This window comes from Macrosteles quadrilineatus, unplaced genomic scaffold (genome assembly GCF_028750875.1).
Source record: "Macrosteles quadrilineatus isolate MER2022 unplaced genomic scaffold, UCM_ALF_1.0 Scaffold_2__2_contigs__length_208266976, whole genome shotgun sequence".
Lineage (NCBI taxonomy): Eukaryota > Metazoa > Arthropoda > Insecta > Hemiptera > Cicadellidae > Macrosteles > Macrosteles quadrilineatus.
The window spans coordinates 137,000,068-137,018,965 of NW_026542595.1; the positions used below are offsets into that span (position 1 = coordinate 137,000,068).

The window sequence follows — 18,898 nt, forward strand, 5'->3', positions numbered from 1 at the left end:
GGAAGAAATTCCAATCATATGTTTTATTTACAGTGTGGGGTGGAAATAGAGAATTCTGTACATTACATATTTTAGGCAGAGTTTTCAACCATTGGACCTCTTTTACTTTCCTTTATATTTCTAATGTAAACAATAGGCCAGTTTGGCAACACTGTTCGCAATAGACTGTTCTCGAGGTAGTTGTGAACCGCATTACTAGAAAGAGTCCCATTTGTTTCAAAGAGATTGGTGGCTCCGACAACAAGCAAAGCAAAAAGCACACAGCGTAACTGGCTTAACTTCGTCGCTAGGAAAACACCGATTTAGAAAAAATACATATTTTGAACTTAAATATCTTAAATTTATTTGCAGAATGAACTTAAATGATCAAGTAAAAACTAAGAGGAAAAATGATTTTTCAAAATTATTTATAAAAAATGTTATATTCTTGAATACATGAATAAATTCTATAAATACAAAGTATTTGAGTAACAACAAATAAGGTTATATTTAACGTATATATACATACATATGTTTGGGTACCCCTTGGTTATCCATACTACTATTGTATACAAAATTAATTGTTAAATAATTAAGATGACTTCCCCGATTTATTGATCCCAAGTACAAGCAAACCCTGTCGTGGTCTTCCTGTTTCACTTTTCCAATAATTTTTAAGAATTATAATGCTTTCCTAAGCTAAAAATTCTGTTTATCATCATACCAAAAAATCTTAGTTTTTTTTCTCAAACAACCGTTATAAACCCAAATTATTACTTCTGTTGTGAATTTCCTGTTTTTAAGGCAGCAGTCTGTATAAACAAAAAGTACCTCCGCATAACACCAGTTAACTTTAGTAATAGTACACATCAATTTTAATGTCATGTAAAACTTTCTTCCAATGGATATTAATGACGTTGCTAAAGTCTTACAGTATAAGTAACCTGGAAATATATGAAAACCTGTTTATACCCTAAAAATCTAAGCCTCTATATCTTTTCTTACACTTGTTGAGTGCAATAATACTGTTTTTTAATTTTCAAAGCCATTTTCCCTTAACAGTTAAATGGAAGTTACAAATTTTGTTTTGACAAAAAAAATACTGTGAAAATTATGGGATTAAAAGCTGTATGTTTCTGTTACATCTGAACAAGTGTCCATGAATCTATATTTTACTTTGGAATCACTGTTAACTGACACTGCAAGGTAAAAATAATGCAAAGGTTCGTTTCCACTAAACCTTATTTTTCATCTAGTTACACATATTATAACACCATATATTTCTAGAACCCTGGAGTATTGTTGTTGTAATTTTAGATGAAGAAAACAGTTAACAAACTAAAGTCCTCTAAAAATGCTACACAAGACATTTTAAAAGATTAGAGAAAAGGACCATTAATATACAAATGACATCTCATGGATCTGAAAATACATCTAAATTAATCTTTAACAGAATTTAGAGTCTACAGTCGCTTTTTGCAAGCCATGTGTATAAACAGTAAACACACAAACTGCCAAAGAGGTGTTCCAAGGCCATTGTGGACTGTGTCCCTAGAGAATCTTAACACCATAAATATTTGAGCATATCATGTAGAATGTGCGTTGGTTAAGATAATGGTAAAATGTAAACTAATTTGCATCACATATTCCACAGAAATAAATTTTTGACATTGCAAATTTTTTTAAACAATATCTCGTACAAAATATACATAGTGGAAACGAACCTTATGGGACATATCAAGTGCTGTGGACTTAACTCTTTAAATCATTGTATTCCCTGTCTTTCCATGTTAAACATCAGAACAGAGATATGTACAAAATCAAACATACCCTGCATGTTTTGACTTTTGATTAATAAAGGGGTTCAAGTGGGACAGTAAAATATGTAAATATGTTTAAAATTGAGTATCTTGTTCAGAATGTGTAGAAAATTTAAAATCGACTAATCGGGCAAAGTAAAATGCCAGAAAATGACGCCACTAGGTAAGCCTATGTTGGTAATACAAAAATAAACATAATCATTAACCACTTTTTAAACCCTAGAACATTTGACTAGATTAATCTGGCGTTTTACATTGAGTTCCTGATAAAAATTAACAAAAAATTAAAACCCCTTATTTACTTAAGGATAATACAAATTAAGATATTTCAATACAATTCTAAAAAGATCCGCAGATGAACTACTATGTGATTTAATTTTTAATGTTATAAGATATGTACACTGACACTTACCGATAAAAGTGACATTTAATAGTACAGAAAAAGATATTTGAAAAATTATTGAAGGATAAACATTCACATATAGGTACTTTCTAAAAACGTTTGTCAGTGATCTTGCTAAGTGAAACATACATTCAATTTGAATAAGAGATTAAAGAAAACTAAACTCTCAGAGACAAGAAAAAAAAAAACCTACTTAGTTTTACTATGGTAAAAAAAATAAACTTAACTTTTTTTAACTTAAAATTTTAAACTTAACAAAAACCTGTAGTCATTAAATACCAGATGGGATTATTCTGTGCAAAATCCCTACCACAAAAAAACCTACACTAAGTACCTTAATAAAAAAATCTTTTTTTGTTTTTACTAAATTATCAACATGGGTTATAAGAATAAGTTGATTAATTTTCATAGAAATTAATATTAATAAAGATGTTTCCATAAAATATGTAAAGTTAGATACTTTTTAAACTAAACAAAATAACGTGTTTCAATATCCTGAAGTTTTAGTAACAATTTACACTTGATATCAATTCATGCAAACACTCAACAAACAACATTCTTTATTAAGCACACTGACAGTCAATTGGCCGTTACTAACAACATTAGAACTCCAACCACCCAGATTGCCAAATTGCGTACATCTTGCAGTGACACTATTGCATTGTTGTATTAATGAGCTTTCTAGCGACATCTTGAAAAATTTGACCATAAATTTTTTCATTACTATGATCGGATGGGTTCCGGTCCCAACTGGTACGGATAGTTAGAGTTCTGCTGTATCTTAATATACCTTTCTCCTAAGTTACACTGAATTTACAATAAACTAGACAATGCAATCCAACAAGTGCCGATATGTTCGTCAACACAGATAGGAACTCAGTAGTACTCATTGAACGCATCATTAGCCGTGATCGGTTTCGGAATACGATCCGAGACCTTTCTTCTGGATCGCTACAGCTACAGCTTGAGCCAGAAAGTCAGTTTCACCTGCGTACTTCTCCTGCGGCTCCGATGTAGACGGGAGGGGAGTCGACGGTCGATGGTGGAAGGGGACAGGATGGGTCGAGACAGATGCTCCCAAGGAATGAGAGCATATACAGGGTTTCTGCAACCCGTGGCTCTGTATGGCCATGAGAACAGCTTGGTTCTCTATGCCTTCTCTATTGTGGATGGTGGGGAAGATGTCAAAGCTGATGATGTCTTCGTTGTCTGGGGGTGGGGTGAAGCCCATGTCCTCTAGCACGGAGTTGATAGTGTTGTCTACTACAGCTCGTGCCATCTGTCTTGTCTGCCAGCGGCCAATAGGACACTCTGCTGCCTGCTGCGGCTGAGCCTGGGACTGGTGGCTGCAACTGCGCCCTCCTGCACAACCCAGGCATCACAAGTGGTAAGACATCTAACCCTTGGCACCATCTCAAGTACACCAAAACCAAAAATAATGGAAAATACGCCCACTAGGAATAATATGGAAAGTATGGGAGGACTGAATGGACCATGAATGGTCTGAATTCTCAGACCTGTTGAGAATTTGACTTAATGATGAAACAGTGAATTACGTTTGATAAATTCTTGGTACTCATGGGACTTGTTAATTCAGTCATATTTTCATTTTATTAGATTAGACTAAACTAATGTACTTACTTACACAAACTTGTTTTTATTACGACTTTAATTTTTTATCGAATGAGACTATTGAGCCAATGAAACAATGAAAATATTATTTTTGAATTAATGATACAGATATTTATTATATGACAGTAATGAGATATTAACTAAATTAAATGGATTCTGATTATTTTATTTGTATAGGTACAGATCAAAGTCATTTAGAGTGTTCAAGAACCCTTCCCCCACTACTTTCACTTTTGCTACTTTTTACAGTTCAAGTTTAAGGGGCTTCTTACTAATTGTACATCTACAGAGTAAGGGAAGAGTGGTGGGGAATTTTTCGGTCCCTCGCACACTTCCTACACCCCAACCTTATTGGCACAAATTAAAACATCTTTGCCACCAAGACTGATATTCAAATATATAATAGGTTACGTACCTTGTTCCGTCTTCAGTCTTAACTAACTTAGTCTATGGATGACTAGTTTAGTTAGTTAGGTAGGTGTTCTTTAAATCTGGTATTGAAGGAACTTCCTGATTGGCCTATGTATAATTTGGAGCAATCATTACAAGATAGTTTGTAAACACCTGTGCCATCTAAATCATTATAATTTTGTTTACAAGTGGATTGGCTCAAATTACGTTCTTTCTAGCTTGTTTGATGTTTTACTAGCCAGGGTGATTTTATGTTTTTTCAATTCATTTTTAGCGAATTTCCCTATAGGAAAGTAGCTATTACCGTAGGTCTCATGGTAAGACTTAGGCCCGGGACCGATTTACTTTTTCATTTTAATGTCCCCAGAGGCCAAAAACACCATTCGTTCAAATTTTTATATATGTATATATATATATATATATATATATATATAGGTATATATATAGATTTATATATATATATATGTGTCCGTGAACACGATAACTTGAGTAATTTTTATCCGATTTTGATGAAATTTGGTTTGAAGGTGTAAGGCGGGATAAACTTGAATGAGTTCGCGATCCAACATGATCGGACCATGGGAACAGGGTTTTATGGGGGGTTTTATGGGGTAAAAATTGGTTTTTCTCACTTTTTACCCTCAAAACACAAAATTTCCCAATTTTTCTCTAAACCTTCTTAAAGAGCTTAAAAAAACAAACAATTCAGTATATCAAAGTGTTTTTGTACGGTTATTGGTTACGGAGAAAACTAAAAAAATGGTAAATTTAAAATTCCCATGTTATTCTTATGGAGAATATTGTAAAATGTTGTAGTTTGCTTGTTTATGGATATATTTTGATCAAACTTGGCAAATTTATTTATTTTATAGTAAGCTATCAATATTTTACTAAAAACACACTACTTTATTAGTTTCCTTGTAGCAGCAAACCTAGGTACTCGTTAAACCTAATGTTATTTAAATAGATCAATTGAAAATCAATTCGGCCAAATGGAAATTCGCTTAGACGGCAGGTTTGCTGCGGCGGGGGTATTTAATGTATAGTGTAGGTTGGCTCCGAATTTGACAGATACAAAGTTGCTGGGTTTATCAATTTGTTTACCAATTTTGTACTTTTGTTTGTTAACTATCTTATCGATAATACTGCTGGGGTAACCATTGCTAACAGCTATATGTTTCAGAATGAGGTATTCTGAGTTGTAGTCTTCTAGGGACATTAGGATTCTTAACATTCTGTTTACAAAACTGTTGTAAGCTGCCATTTTGTGAGCTTGGGGATGATTAGATGAGGCTTGCAAGCCTCAAAAAAGCTAGAACGTCATTTGAGCCAATCCAACCGTAAACAAAATGATAATGATTTAGATGGCACAGGTGTTTACAAACTATCTTGTAATGATTGCTCCAAATTATACATAGGCCAATCGGGACGTTCCTTCAATACCAGATTTAAAGAACACCTACCTAAACCAAAACTGTCACTACAACGATCCAAATTTGCAGAACATCTAGTCAATGCCAATCACAATGTCAATAGTTGCCAAAACAATTTACAAATCTTGCACAAATGCAGTAAAGGTCCCCTCATGAACATCTTAGAGAGTTTTTAAATTTATAAAGCTAATAAGAAATCCTCTCAAGACGTCTTAAATGAAAAACTAAATGTTGGTTCAATTTTATTTGATAGAATTGAAAACATTGACATCAGAGCTACAACAAGTCTTTATCAGTTGACGTACCCCCTCCCCCAAGGTCAATGTCACCAACTGGACAATGGATAGTTCTGTCGTGTCCGCTGTGTAACCTGCGTCGGTTTGTCCCGTATTCAATGTGGCCGGTCTATCGTATTAAATGTAGGCTATTTGTAACTTTTTTTTTTTTTAATTTTGTAAATTTTATGTGTCGACCTGCATGCATGTATACATTGATGAAGACTTACGTCGGATGTTTGACCATATCCAATATGATGTTTAAATAAAGATTTGATAATGGGTCTTTGTACCCGAAACTAGTCATCCATAGACTAAGTTAAGACTGAAGACGGAACAAGGTACGTAACCTATTATACATGCACAAATTAAGCCTATACTAAGTTGTAGACAGGACACTTAAGGACTTAGAAGGCTTTACTACAGTACATACTTACTTTACTTTACTTTTAGGCTTTACTTTCATACACCTATTAACAATATAAAGTAATTTATTTTATTGCTACACCTTGGAATATTATAGATCTGATGACTTCAAATATAAGTAGAGTTTTGAAAGTATGTTGGTCTACACTTTTTAAATAAGTTTGTCTTTTCAAATAAAATCATACGGTATATGTTAAAGTATTTATAAACACGCATCGGCGCCCCTTATACACTTTTATAGCCTTGGACATTGAAACCCCTTATCTAAATAAAAAGAAAAAAGATTTACTGTACACTAAGTGATAAAAAGTGTTTTGTTTCTAAAGCTAATAATAGAAGTGTAACTATTTCATATACATCAGATCTTATGAACAGCAACCATTTTTCTCGTTTGTGTACTTCCCCCCCCCCTAACCATTGCGAAGCATGGGAATAGCAGCTTGTAAGACATTATTTACAAATTGACATGTCATGTGATATTAATATGACCACAGAGAAGTAAGGTACAGATGAAACATTTGCTGGTACACTTAAGTGAAGTCTACAACTAGTACTGAAGTCTAAGGCAAAGTACCGCACAACCCCCCTCGCCTTCATGTAGTCTACTACAACGCCCACAATGGAGGAAGACCCTGTGCGATAGGAATTTTCACACAGTGCTCGCCGTTCAGGCTCTTCCTTGCTTGTCACAACATACCAGAGGTGAAAGCGTACGGTAGTCCCATAAGCTCCTCTGTGCATTACAACCCTATGATGTGAAAAACAAGCACTTTGTTTTAATTTCTTTTACTAAATTTATGAACTATGAGGTAGGTACGGTACTAAGTAAAAAACTTCTATATCTGGGCTACATGAAAAAATTTTCAAATCTTGGTTAGAAAATGTTCTTACCTCTTGGTCTGTCCAAGCGACAACGTCCTTTAATCTGCCAAACATATCTAGCTTTTTTGAGTGGCCTTTCCTCGTCCACAGAGTCAGGCGACATACTTTGACTAGTCGACCCTTTTTCTTCATCCATCCTTCTGAAAAAGCTTAAAATGTTATACAGAATAACAGTGAAAAAACCACCAAATTGTAGCATGGTGATATTGAATAATTGTAGTGAATTATGTTTTGATCATATTTTGGCAGAAATTGTGTTTAAGACTTTTTAGACAATCACCAGCGCCTTTTCACAATCATGATGATGAATAGCTACACTGATGACGTGTTGAAATTTTGAAAAAAAATAGTATTGAAAACATAAGCAAAACAATGTTTGTTAATTCAATAAGGTATGTGCTTGGTACCAGTACGAATTTAACATCAAGAAAAAAAAAGTATTATGTTTTAGTTTATTATTGCTATTTTAGCCATACACAACATATTTCACCCTGAAAATTTTGTTTGAAAATTGCAAAAATGTTCTAAAAATCTGCGTTTTTTTATACTTACTTTTAATGTGTTTTTTCTATTACTTAGGACATTTTAAACACTTTTCACCTCTGGTCCTTTTTGGCAACTGCCGTTTTTACTCAGAAGATCAGGTTTGAACAATCATAAAAACTACAAAGTGCCGAAAATGCCTGGCCCACTCCTCTACCAAACTAAATATAATATAATCTAACCTAACCTAACCTTGGTTTAACAAAAGATCCGTCATTTTCGGCATATTGCTAACCTAAGCAAGGGTTAACTTAGGTTGGGTAAGGTTAGGTTAGGCTAGATTATATTTAGTTTGGTAAAGGAGTGTAGTTAAAAAACTAAATATTATAAGGTAACCTAACCCAACCCATGCTTAGTAGTAATGCGCGATTGCGAGATGTTTGAACGATCGAAATGTTCATTCTCGAGATGTTCCGCTTATATCGATTGTTTCGATTGCTTAGCGAGAGGTTTGTACAATCGAGATGTTTCTCTCAATTGTTGCATTCATTAAGCCTAAACGTCTGTTCGCATCTATATATTTCATGAGAGTTGTTACAAGGATGTTAGTTCCTTTTCCAGATTATTATAGAATAGTAGACTATTATGCACAACATATATACTTTTTGCTATGTATCTGCTATGTACTATGAAAAGAAAGTTGATTTATGTTTTAATACAAATTTTTATTCTGTAGCAAATTATTGTGAGTTAGCTTTTTTCAGTGAAACAAAACAAAAACAAATTAATGTAAACAAAGTCATATGATAAATAAAATATATTAGGAAACAGTTGGTTGAACACAGCACCTCTCCTCTAAGTTTTAGAATCACATATTCATTCTTGTAACCGGTTGTTTTCTCCTTGAGCTTCTTCTTAAGACAGGGTTTGAGGCTTCACCGTTTGGTAGAGGAGCTAGAGGTTGGTTAAAGCGAGTTTCATCTTCAGTATGGTTGTTGAACACATGATCATTTGCTCCCTGAAGTTCTTCATCTTGAATTGTAGACCCTAGAGGAAGTTTGATATTGATAAAGTAGTCCCTGTCGTCCTTCTCACCGCTTAAATTTGAACCATTCAGTCTCGTTATAAACATTTTGATTAAATCAGAGCACCTGTAATACAAGGCCGCGACGTTCGAACTGGCAACGCCACACTCACCTGCCGCCTGGGTCCGGCACTCGTGCTAGGCTATGAACATCAATGAGAGTATTGCTGCTCTGTATCGATGAATTGTTATTTAGTGAAAAATTGCAACATACCACAATATGTCTAAAACTAAAAATACAAACATAATGTTTTTGGTTGCATTTATCGTATTGTAAGTACGATAAATGTGGAAATAGATGGGCTTTACATATTTCCGGTGTTAATTTGATAATCTATACTACAGTAATAACAATCTCATGGTGACTGTATATGTGTGCTATTCAACATATTAAAAACTACTAAACAGACTGGGCTTAAATTTTACAAAATATAGCTACTACTATACCAAGAATGGTAATAGGCCCTACAGTAGGACTAACTTATTGCCACTTCCAACATTTGTAGAGACTTTGGGATTTGTAGAGACTAACATCTAACAATTTGTTCAAATAAAATTAATTTTCAATTTTCAATAGGAATATTAAGTTTTAGTCTACCTGAGGAAACCATTAGTTAGCGTCAACAAAATTTGAAGTTTTCATTTTGAAGGCATACTGACTATAAATAATTTATTTTCTTTGAATAACTACTAAGCAAAACGTTTTAGCGAATTTCCCATATAGGGAATATTAGCGAATTTCCCATATAGGGAATAAGCTATTTACCGTAGTACTCATGGTAAGACCTGGACCCGGGACCGATTTTTTTTTCGTTTTGAGGTCCCTAGAGGCCAAAAACACCATCCGTTCAAATTCATATGTATATATATATATATATATATTTATATATATATATATTTAATAAAGATCAAAAACATATTTAACAAAGTACCCTTTTAGTAATTATTTTATTTTTCATGACAACATGTTTCGGAACTAAGTCCATTATCAAGTCATTTTTACCATAACCTCATTCTTTAAACTAACAAAATTAAAAATATAATCATATGTAAAAATAATAAAATATAAACTATGTTAACTAAATCTTAATAAATTTTGGTATTAATTTTTTCATTATACTATATGAATGTTTTTCTTTCCTTCCTTAGTTTTTCAATTTTATCGTAGATAGGTTGGTTTAATTTTGGAATCATTGTGTTAAGTATGTTGTTGGGGTCCTTTTTGTTGTGTATATAAATATTTAGCTCTTCTTTTACATTAAGTTTCTCACGTTCTTTTTCATATTCTAAAATTGTTAGATTTTCTTTCATGTTTTTATAACTGTGGTCTGTGTTCATTATATGGTCAGCGAAGTTCGACTTCACAACAAAAAGGACCCCAACAACATACTTAACACAATGATTCCAAAATTAAACCAACCTATCTACGATAAAATTGAAAAACTAAGGAAGGAAAGAAAAACATTCATATAGTATAATGAAAAAATTGACACCAAAATTTATTAAGATTTAGTTAACATAGTTTATATTTTATTATTTTTACATATGATTATATTTTTAATTTTGTTAGTTTAAAGAATGAGGTTATGGTAAAAATGACTTGATAATGGACTTAGTTCCGAAACATGTTGTCATGAAAAATAAAATAATTACTAAAAGGGTACTTTGTTAAATATGTTTTTGATCTTTATTATATTAGTAGCCCTAACAATGCAAGAAAATAATATATATATTTATATATATATGTGTCCGTTAGCGCGATAACTCGAGCAAAAATGATCCGATTTTGATTAAATTTGGTACAAACGTGTAAACCTACGTTTATTCGAACGAGTTCGCGAACCAGCATGATCGGACCATGGGAACGGGGGTTTATGGGGTAAAAATGGGTTTTTCCCATTTTTTACCCAAAAAACATCAAATTTTGCAATTTCTTTCTAAACTATTTTGTGGAGCTTAAAAAAACAAATAATTTAGTATATTGAAGCGTCATAATGCGCCTAATGGTTACGGAGAAAATTCCAAAAAATTGCAAATTTAAAATTCCCATGTTATTCTTATGGAGAATAAGTAAACTGCTGTAGTTTGCTTGTTTATTAACATATTTTGCCCAAATTTGGAACATGTTTTTATTTCTTACTAACAACTAACATTTTACATAAAATACCCCCGCCGCAGCAAACCTGCCGACTAAGCGAATTTCCATTTGTCTGAATTGATTTTCAGTTAAATATATTTTAATAACATTAGGTTTAACGAGTACCTAGGTTTGCTGCTACAAGGAAACTAATAAAGTGTTTTTTTGAGTAAAATATTGATAGCTTAGTACAAAATAAATAAATTTGCCAAGTTTGATCAAAATATATCCATAAACAAGCATACTACAACATTTGACAATATTCTCCATAAGAATAACATGGGAATTTTAAATTTACAATTTTTTTAATTTTCTCCGTTACTAACAATCGAACAAAAATACTTTTATATACTAAATTATTTGTTTTTTTAAGCTCTTTAAAAAGGTCTAAAGAGAAATCGGGAAATTTTGTGTTTTGAGGGTCAAAAGTGAGAAAAACCAATTTTTACCCCATAAAACCCCCCGTAAAGCCCCGTTCCCATGGTCCGATCGTGCTGGTTCGCGAACTCATTCAAGTTTATCCCGCTTTACACCTTTAAACCAAATTTCATCAAAATCGGACAAAAATTACTCAAGTTATCGCGTTCACGGACGTATATATATATATATATATATATATATATATACTAGCTGTGTGCCCGTTCTACGCACGGGGATCTTATTGTAGTCAGTTATTGAAACCTTTTTATTAAGAACAGAATTTGGTTTGCATATTTTCAGATATGCTGGCAAAACTATTATATATAAACCTTCGCAAATACAGTATCTGACAGTTTCAAGCCAAAACAAATGCTTCGAAATTAAATGTAACCTGGGTCGTGTTGGTCCATATGTTAAATCCAATGATTAAACTAAAAAATGCTTTATAGATCTTTGAGGCATAGCCCTAATGTAGGCCTATAATTGAAAGTTACCTTCCACAATGGTTAAAAGTATTTAAGGTACTACCTCAACCCCCCAATTTAACACTTTATTCGTGTTGAAAATTTTCATTATAAAGGTACTTTTGTCCTTTCCGTGAAACACTGAGAAATAAGGACATTAATGCTTTACTAACAGACATACACACAAAAATACAGAACTTAATTAGGGGATTTGCTACGCTTTAAGCATAACAAAGTACTTGTAAAATTAGTATCTGAAATATTTTGTTAATGTCATCAAATTTCATCATAACAATGTATATTTGCTTGGACCGATGATGACCCGAAATGACGGCTTACTATATGAAATGAAGTACTATAGACGATTGGTAATTTATAGTAAATATTACCAAAATAGGCCACGAACTATTGATACATAAACAACGTAAAGCGTTTAAACAATTCATTATGGTTTGCTGAATAAATGTTTTACTAAAATGTATTATCGTTTTCTTAGCATAAACTAACATTTTGGAATCAAGAAAGAAAAAGCCAAAATTGTACGGTTAAGACATCAATCAAATTGAATACGCCTGTAATAATAAATAAGGTGCAACACCAACGATAACTAATTTGTAAAGTACAGTGATGTGTTGGTACTTAAAAATGATTCTTGCTACTACCAACAGTACCAACGGTTCTAAGGAATAGAACCGGTACCAAAAACCAACGTTCACAGTTGAGAACTATAGTACACCCGATCAATTATATGAGTTAATCAAGTCCCGAGGTTATTGATCTCTTGGTTTTGGATTTTCTCGTAAAACGTTTTAAAACGGCAATCAAAGTTAATTCCCATTTATTGCTTTATGTGTAAACAACTTTTAATGTAAACTTATCGGTGTCAGTTTGAAAAAAAAACAACCTCATACAAACAACTTTTTGTTATTTAATAGATTACGTACCTATTCTCTAAACAATGATTGGTAAAGGCTATCTAATAACATTAGAAGGAAATGTGACAAAAATCACACAACGTTGGGTTTTTGGACGTTTGTAATTTTATTTCTTAAGTAGGTAGGCCGTGTATTCTAGGGAAAAGTACCGGTATCAAGGATCGTCGTCGAACAGTTGGTTATGAATAATTGGGTAGGCGTACGTACCCAAGAGATGGGCTATGGGCCTATTGGCTGTATGGTCCAGCGATTGCATCACACGGTGAGTAGGTACTATTGACTATATATATATAGTCAATGGTAGGAACAGAAAATAACACATTAGAAAAGCGAGTTTAGCATCATCCGTAAACCTCTGTTACAATCACCCACTGCAGTTGTGATTTTTTACTTTACACTTTACACAACCGCCATTAAAGCGCCGTGTCAATGAGTGGAAACCATATTTCTAAGCCATTTGGCGACGATCATTATTAAATTTAAAGTTTCCCAGCCGTATACAACACTGATTCAAGGTCTTCTTTCTGGTTATCAAAACTCAAGAACAATTTATACACAAAGAATCTCTGGTTCATGAACTGGATGATGCCTAGTTATTTATATTTCATTTACACGGTTACACTATTACTCTATATTACTGCACTTTCGATTAATTAAATCCGTTATGTAAGAAAAACGTTTTTAATCACTTGGGATTTACATTCAAAACGTGATTGAAAAAGGTTGCGGTATTTGTAAACAACATTTGTAAACATATCAGTGACAGCTAGGAAAAATAATCTTGATCCGAACAGCTGTTCGTTATTTCATAGATGATTATGCAATAAAAATTGGACGAAAACTTGACATAAATCGCACAAAACTACATTTTTGAACGTTCGTAATATTATTTACAAAGTAGTGAGGCCATATTTTAATGGCTAAAGACAATCTCGCCAATCCAGTGAATACATTAAAATGACTTGGATCTTGATAGGTACTCTCGTTTTCCAGGAGAAGATAGCGTAAAATGCCATCTTGAGTGTTACAGACAAAGGGAAAGACAGACAGACAGACAGACAGAAATTGAGATAAGACTCGTTTCTGCTTATTTAATGTATAAGACGTAAAAATAACCTAAAAATATATATAATTCTGAGCAATGTACAGACAAAACTCTAATTTTATTTATATAGATAAGTCTATATATATATATATATATATATATATATATATATATATATATATATACATATATAAAAATTTGAACGAATGGTGTTTTTGGCCTCTGGGGACATCAAAATGAAAAAGTAAATCGGTCCCGGGTATAGGTCTTACCGTGCCACCTACGGTAATAGCTACTTCCCTATAGGGAAATTCGCTAAAAACACTTTTACCCTCCCTGTTGCAGCAAACCTAAGTATGTGTTAAACTGATTCTATTTAAATAGGGATAAATGTGATATTTTTAAGGAGACATTTTAGTGTAAATCCAATCAGGCAAATGGAAATTCGCTTAGTCTGCAGGTTTGCTGCGGCGGGGGTATTTCATTTTGTAAGCGATTTCAGAAGCTGGGCCTCCATATGGCTTTCCACAATATTAATAGAATTGTTTTATCACATCAACATTCAGACTGGAGTCGGAGACTATGATGCTTTTATTGTTAGATGGTGTAGTACATATTTTTTACTAGTAGCATAGATAAAAGGCTAGTAGGCCTACTTAACAGAAACACCGGTTTATTGCTTCGAAGTGCTAGTTATTTAAGTTATTTTAATCACTTAACAACAGCTTTTATCAATAAGATAGACAAATAAATAAGGAAATAGTACGGCATTCTGATACCTAAAACTCGCTTCTCTCGTCTATATTTACACGAACCATTGTTTTATTCTTACATATTTTTACAAATCTAAGTTCATATTCGTCAAAATGTTTCACACAAAAACGAGAATTGTTTTAAGATGTCTAATTTGACTGAAGAATAGCAGGAAGCCATTGTTGCTTAAGCGGCGGATCACTTAGAATCTTAGAACACTGCATGTATTATTCATTTTTAATTGAGCTTTCGTAATTATTCTTGCATCCAGGCACATCACATCTATCTGGCATGGTGTAGTAACAAGTTCAATGTCATTACTAATGATTAAGGGTACGGTAGTAGAAACGCGATTATGTACGTAGAGTACGCAACTCCTCCATTCACTGTAATGGTAAGACGACCGCGCACCAAGACACGGATGCAACGTTGCCACTTTTCGCTCGCCGCGGCCTTGTATTAGAGGTGGCTGTGTTTAAATACAAACATTTTGTTTGTAAAATATCTCGTCTTGTCAATAGTTTTTATTGAGTGGTATTAGGCTAAGTCACTATTCCGTAGATAAAGTACAGTAGGCCTAAGTAATCTATATATATAAAGCTCAAATGCCACTGACTCATTCATTCATTCACTCACTCATCACGAAATCTCAGCAACCATAAGACCTAGGAACCTGAAACTTGGCAGGCATCTTCCTTTTGGGTAGTAGACGCTCACTAAGAAAGGATTTTACCCTCCGACCTCTGGGCTCCGCCCCAGTGGCTCTGGAGTTTCCCATGTTAACCTTATGAGAAATGGAATTAATGAATCTTAACAGCTGTTTCAATTAAACAAGTTGGTTAAACATCTGTTCTATGGTGTTCAATAGCATTAAAGTTACAAGGATTACCAACAGGGTGCAGCGCTATTATTTCTTTTACATTTAAATGACAACAGCTAATTTGCAACCAAAAGGTGAGTGAGCGTAGCGAACGAACTTCAACCTGGAGGCGAGTTAGCGTAGCGAACGAACTTCAACCTGGAGGCGAGTTAGCGTAGCGAACGAGCTAACCTGAAGGCAAGTGAGCGCAGAGAACGAGCTCCAACCTAAAGGTGAGTGAGCGTAGCGAACAAACTTCAACCAGGTCATGATTGAGCCATGCGAACGAGATCATCTTGAAAATTAAGAAGTTAAACGGGGCAAAGCCCGCGGGTTACAGCTAATATATTTCCATAAGCCTTCCTTGGTTTTGAAGTAAGATATACCTCTTATTGGGGCTCAATCCCCGGCAGATACAATAGAAATTAGATAATAATAAATGACGATGCCGCACACTTAACAAAACAATCGCCATGAACATCTTATTCTCGTTAAGGACTTCTAGCCTCTCGGTTCTCTAGACGAATGCGAGTACGAGAGAAGAGAAGCCATGCTGAACGAAACAATCGTGACAAACGTCTCGTTAAAACTTCTCGGTAAGAACCTGTCGGTTCTCTAGACGAAGCGAGAGCGAGATACGAGAAGCCGTGCTGAACGAAACAATCGTCAAGAACATCTCGTTAAAACCTCTCGGTAAGAACCTCTCGCCTCTCGGTTCTCTAGACCAATGCGAGAAGCGAGAGCAAGATACGAGAGAAGAGAAGCCGTGCTGAAACGAAACAATGGTCACGAACATCTCGATATTTAGAACCTCTCGCTAAGCAAAAGTACAATGAAAAAGTCTCGAGAGATTCAAACAATTGAAACGTTTCGATTGTAACATCTTGCAATCGCACATCAATAATGCTTCTCAAAGGTTAGCAATATGCCAAAAATGACGGATCTTTTGTTAAACCAAGGTTAGGTTACTAGTAGGTATAGTATGTTAGGTTAAGTTCTAGATTAGGTTAGGTTAGATTATATTATATTTAGTTTGGTAGAGGAGTGGGCTGGGCATTTTCGGCACTTTGCAGTTTTTTGATGATTTTTCAAACCTGATTTTCTGGATAAAAACGGCAGTTGCCGAAAAAGTGTCAAGAGGGTGTTTAAAATGTCCTAAATAATAGTAAATACACATTAAGTTACCTAAAAGTATTTTTAAAAATACTGGTTTTTAGTAGGCCTACTTTTTTGTGATTTTTAGAATGTAATAGGCGATTGCCCCAAAAGTGCCAAATGTAAAAAGTATTCATAAAAGTAAGTTATTCAAATCATGAGAAAACCCCATTTTTTTCAAACTTCGTTAGAAGCCCCTGAGGTAAACAAAACCCGCCTTGCTCTGGGCATATGGAACAAAAACATGATTCTTTACAGCTACAGTAAGTTAACTTAGTTATCTTACTCAAGATTCAAGATGTTTTTGTTACATAGTTAGTTTAGCCTAGCTGAAGATCCTTGTTTGAGCTAATCAAATCGTGGGGTACAAACATTTTCAAAGGCATAAGGTACTACTAGTCCTATCAGGCATAGTCAATATTAACCCTTGAAAAAAGGGCCCAAACAAATTGTAGCAATCAACCGTTTCTGACAGACATTCCATTTTATATCAATTTAAAAATCAATAAAAAGAGTAAATTAATTTATTGATGCATTTGCTTATGACATTACCTGAGATTATTTTATGTCCTTGTGACAACTTGAAGAAAGTCTCACCCTGAATCCACTAAACTTGCAGTTTACATGGCCTACAGTAGACTAACTTGACTTGAGCTAAAAACTTGCTAGAAAAAATCACTCACAAAATTGGCTGGTTAAGTTTTAAAGTAAAAGTACTAGTACACAACATAAAAGACCTACAAATTTGAAACTTGGAAATTATTTCAAAAAATAAAATGTAAACATTTTGCTGTTTTGTCGTGACAGGGAACAAACAACAAAACAATAATAATAGAGAGTTAATTATTATTATTAGCTAGGAAAAAACTGATCAGTGACAGATTACGTAGGTCAAAGAGTATAAAAGTAAACTAGACATAGAGGTACGATTCGTACTATACAAAATGTACCATCGATTTTTCTTTAATAGGAAGTTTATTGCAAAGAATAGACTGTATTTCTGTAAAATAATGTTTCTACGTATGAAATAGGGATAAATAACTATAAAATAATCATATTTATTAATAGACGAGCATGTTTTTTTAAACCATTTTCACGAGGAGTGGGGAAGACTTATATTGTATCAAGTACACAATATAAATCTATATTATCAGCACAGAGAATTGCAAGGTACAGAAAAAAAACTAGCTCATGAGTCATGGGACGACTGCTTTCAGCTTTAGTATGTTGTGTCGGAAATATATGTACTTCTGACGCCGAGTAAGGAAGAGCCCAAACGGCGAGCACGGACCACGGCCGCCTCCAGGCCGTGGCCTGGTAGAATTGGTAACGTCGCAAGTAGGGCTGTTTAGTGTCAGACGTCCCATAAGATAACATGGCAGACAGGTGACATCCGCTCATTAATTCATACTTTATAGATTTAAATTTATGAACATAAATTTATTAAAATATTGAAAATAAAACGTACAGAATTGAAACATAAACAATGTTTAAACAATTAAAACACAAGCAATGTTTAAACAATTAAAACATCAGTCTGTGTTGAAATCGTAGACAAGAGAGGTTTACACCCGTTATCCTGTATCAAAACTTCTGGAGGATTTTTCCGTCACACGCTGAAGTTAACAATCTGATAAAAAAAGCTTTGGTGTGTGCCGACATCCCAGCCCAACTGGAACCTACAGGTCTTGACCGAAATGATGGGAAGCGGCCAGATGGAGCCACAATCATCCCCTGGAGCAAGAGCCAATGTCTAATCTGGGATTTCACTTGCTCTGATACTTACGCAGTGAGTTATATAAATCAAACAAAAAAGCAAACCGGAGCAGCAGCTAAAATGGCCACCCAGAGAAAACATACAAATATTACGTCAAAAGGATACCACAGTTAATCGTCTTGGGTGTATGGAAACTGCTGGGCCATGGTGCAAGGAAGGCAAGAACTGGGTAAATGAAATAGGCCGCAAGCTAATTGAAAAATACCCCCGCCGCAGTATATCTGCCGACTAAGCGAATTTCCATTTGTCTGAATTGATTTTCAGTTAAATATATTTTAATAACATTAGGTTTAACGAGTACCTAGGTTTGCTGCTACAAGGAAACTAATAAAGTGTGTTTTTGAGTAAAATATTGATAGCTTAGTACAAAATAAATAAATTTGCCAAGTTTGATCAAAATATATCCATAAACAAGCAAACTACAACATTTGACAATACTAGTGGCCTGTAGGGGCCATAGCCCCTAATTTAGACTACAATAAAAACCCATATATAAAAAGACAAATATTGTAAATATGTTTTTGA

General features: G+C 33.9%; 1 protein-coding gene across 1 annotated transcript; it reads right to left on the reverse strand.

Annotated features, from left to right (window-relative positions):
- Positions 1-403: 403 nt before the first annotated feature.
- LOC128987762 (uncharacterized) lies at positions 404-17,391 on the reverse strand. Its single transcript, XM_054408773.1, has 3 exons — positions 17,149-17,391; positions 7,271-7,401; positions 404-3,564 (listed from the first exon to the last, which is right to left on the reverse strand). The coding sequence occupies exons 2-3, from the start codon at positions 7,395-7,397 to the stop codon at positions 3,104-3,106; spliced, it is 588 nt and encodes a 195-aa protein (XP_054264748.1). The 5' UTR covers positions 7,398-7,401; positions 17,149-17,391; the 3' UTR covers positions 404-3,103.
- Between the last annotated feature and the right edge of the window lie 1,507 nt (positions 17,392-18,898).

Excerpts from the sequence above, each read along its gene's own strand:
- LOC128987762 (XM_054408773.1), bottom strand. The coding sequence starts at position 7,397 with ATGGATGAAGAAAAAGGGTCGACTAGTCAAAGTATGTCGCCTGACTCT. Across the intron at positions 3,565-7,270 it reads TCGCTTGGACAGACCAAGAG|GAGGGCGCAGTTGCAGCCAC; the intron begins GTAAGAACATTT and ends TGGGTTGTGCAG.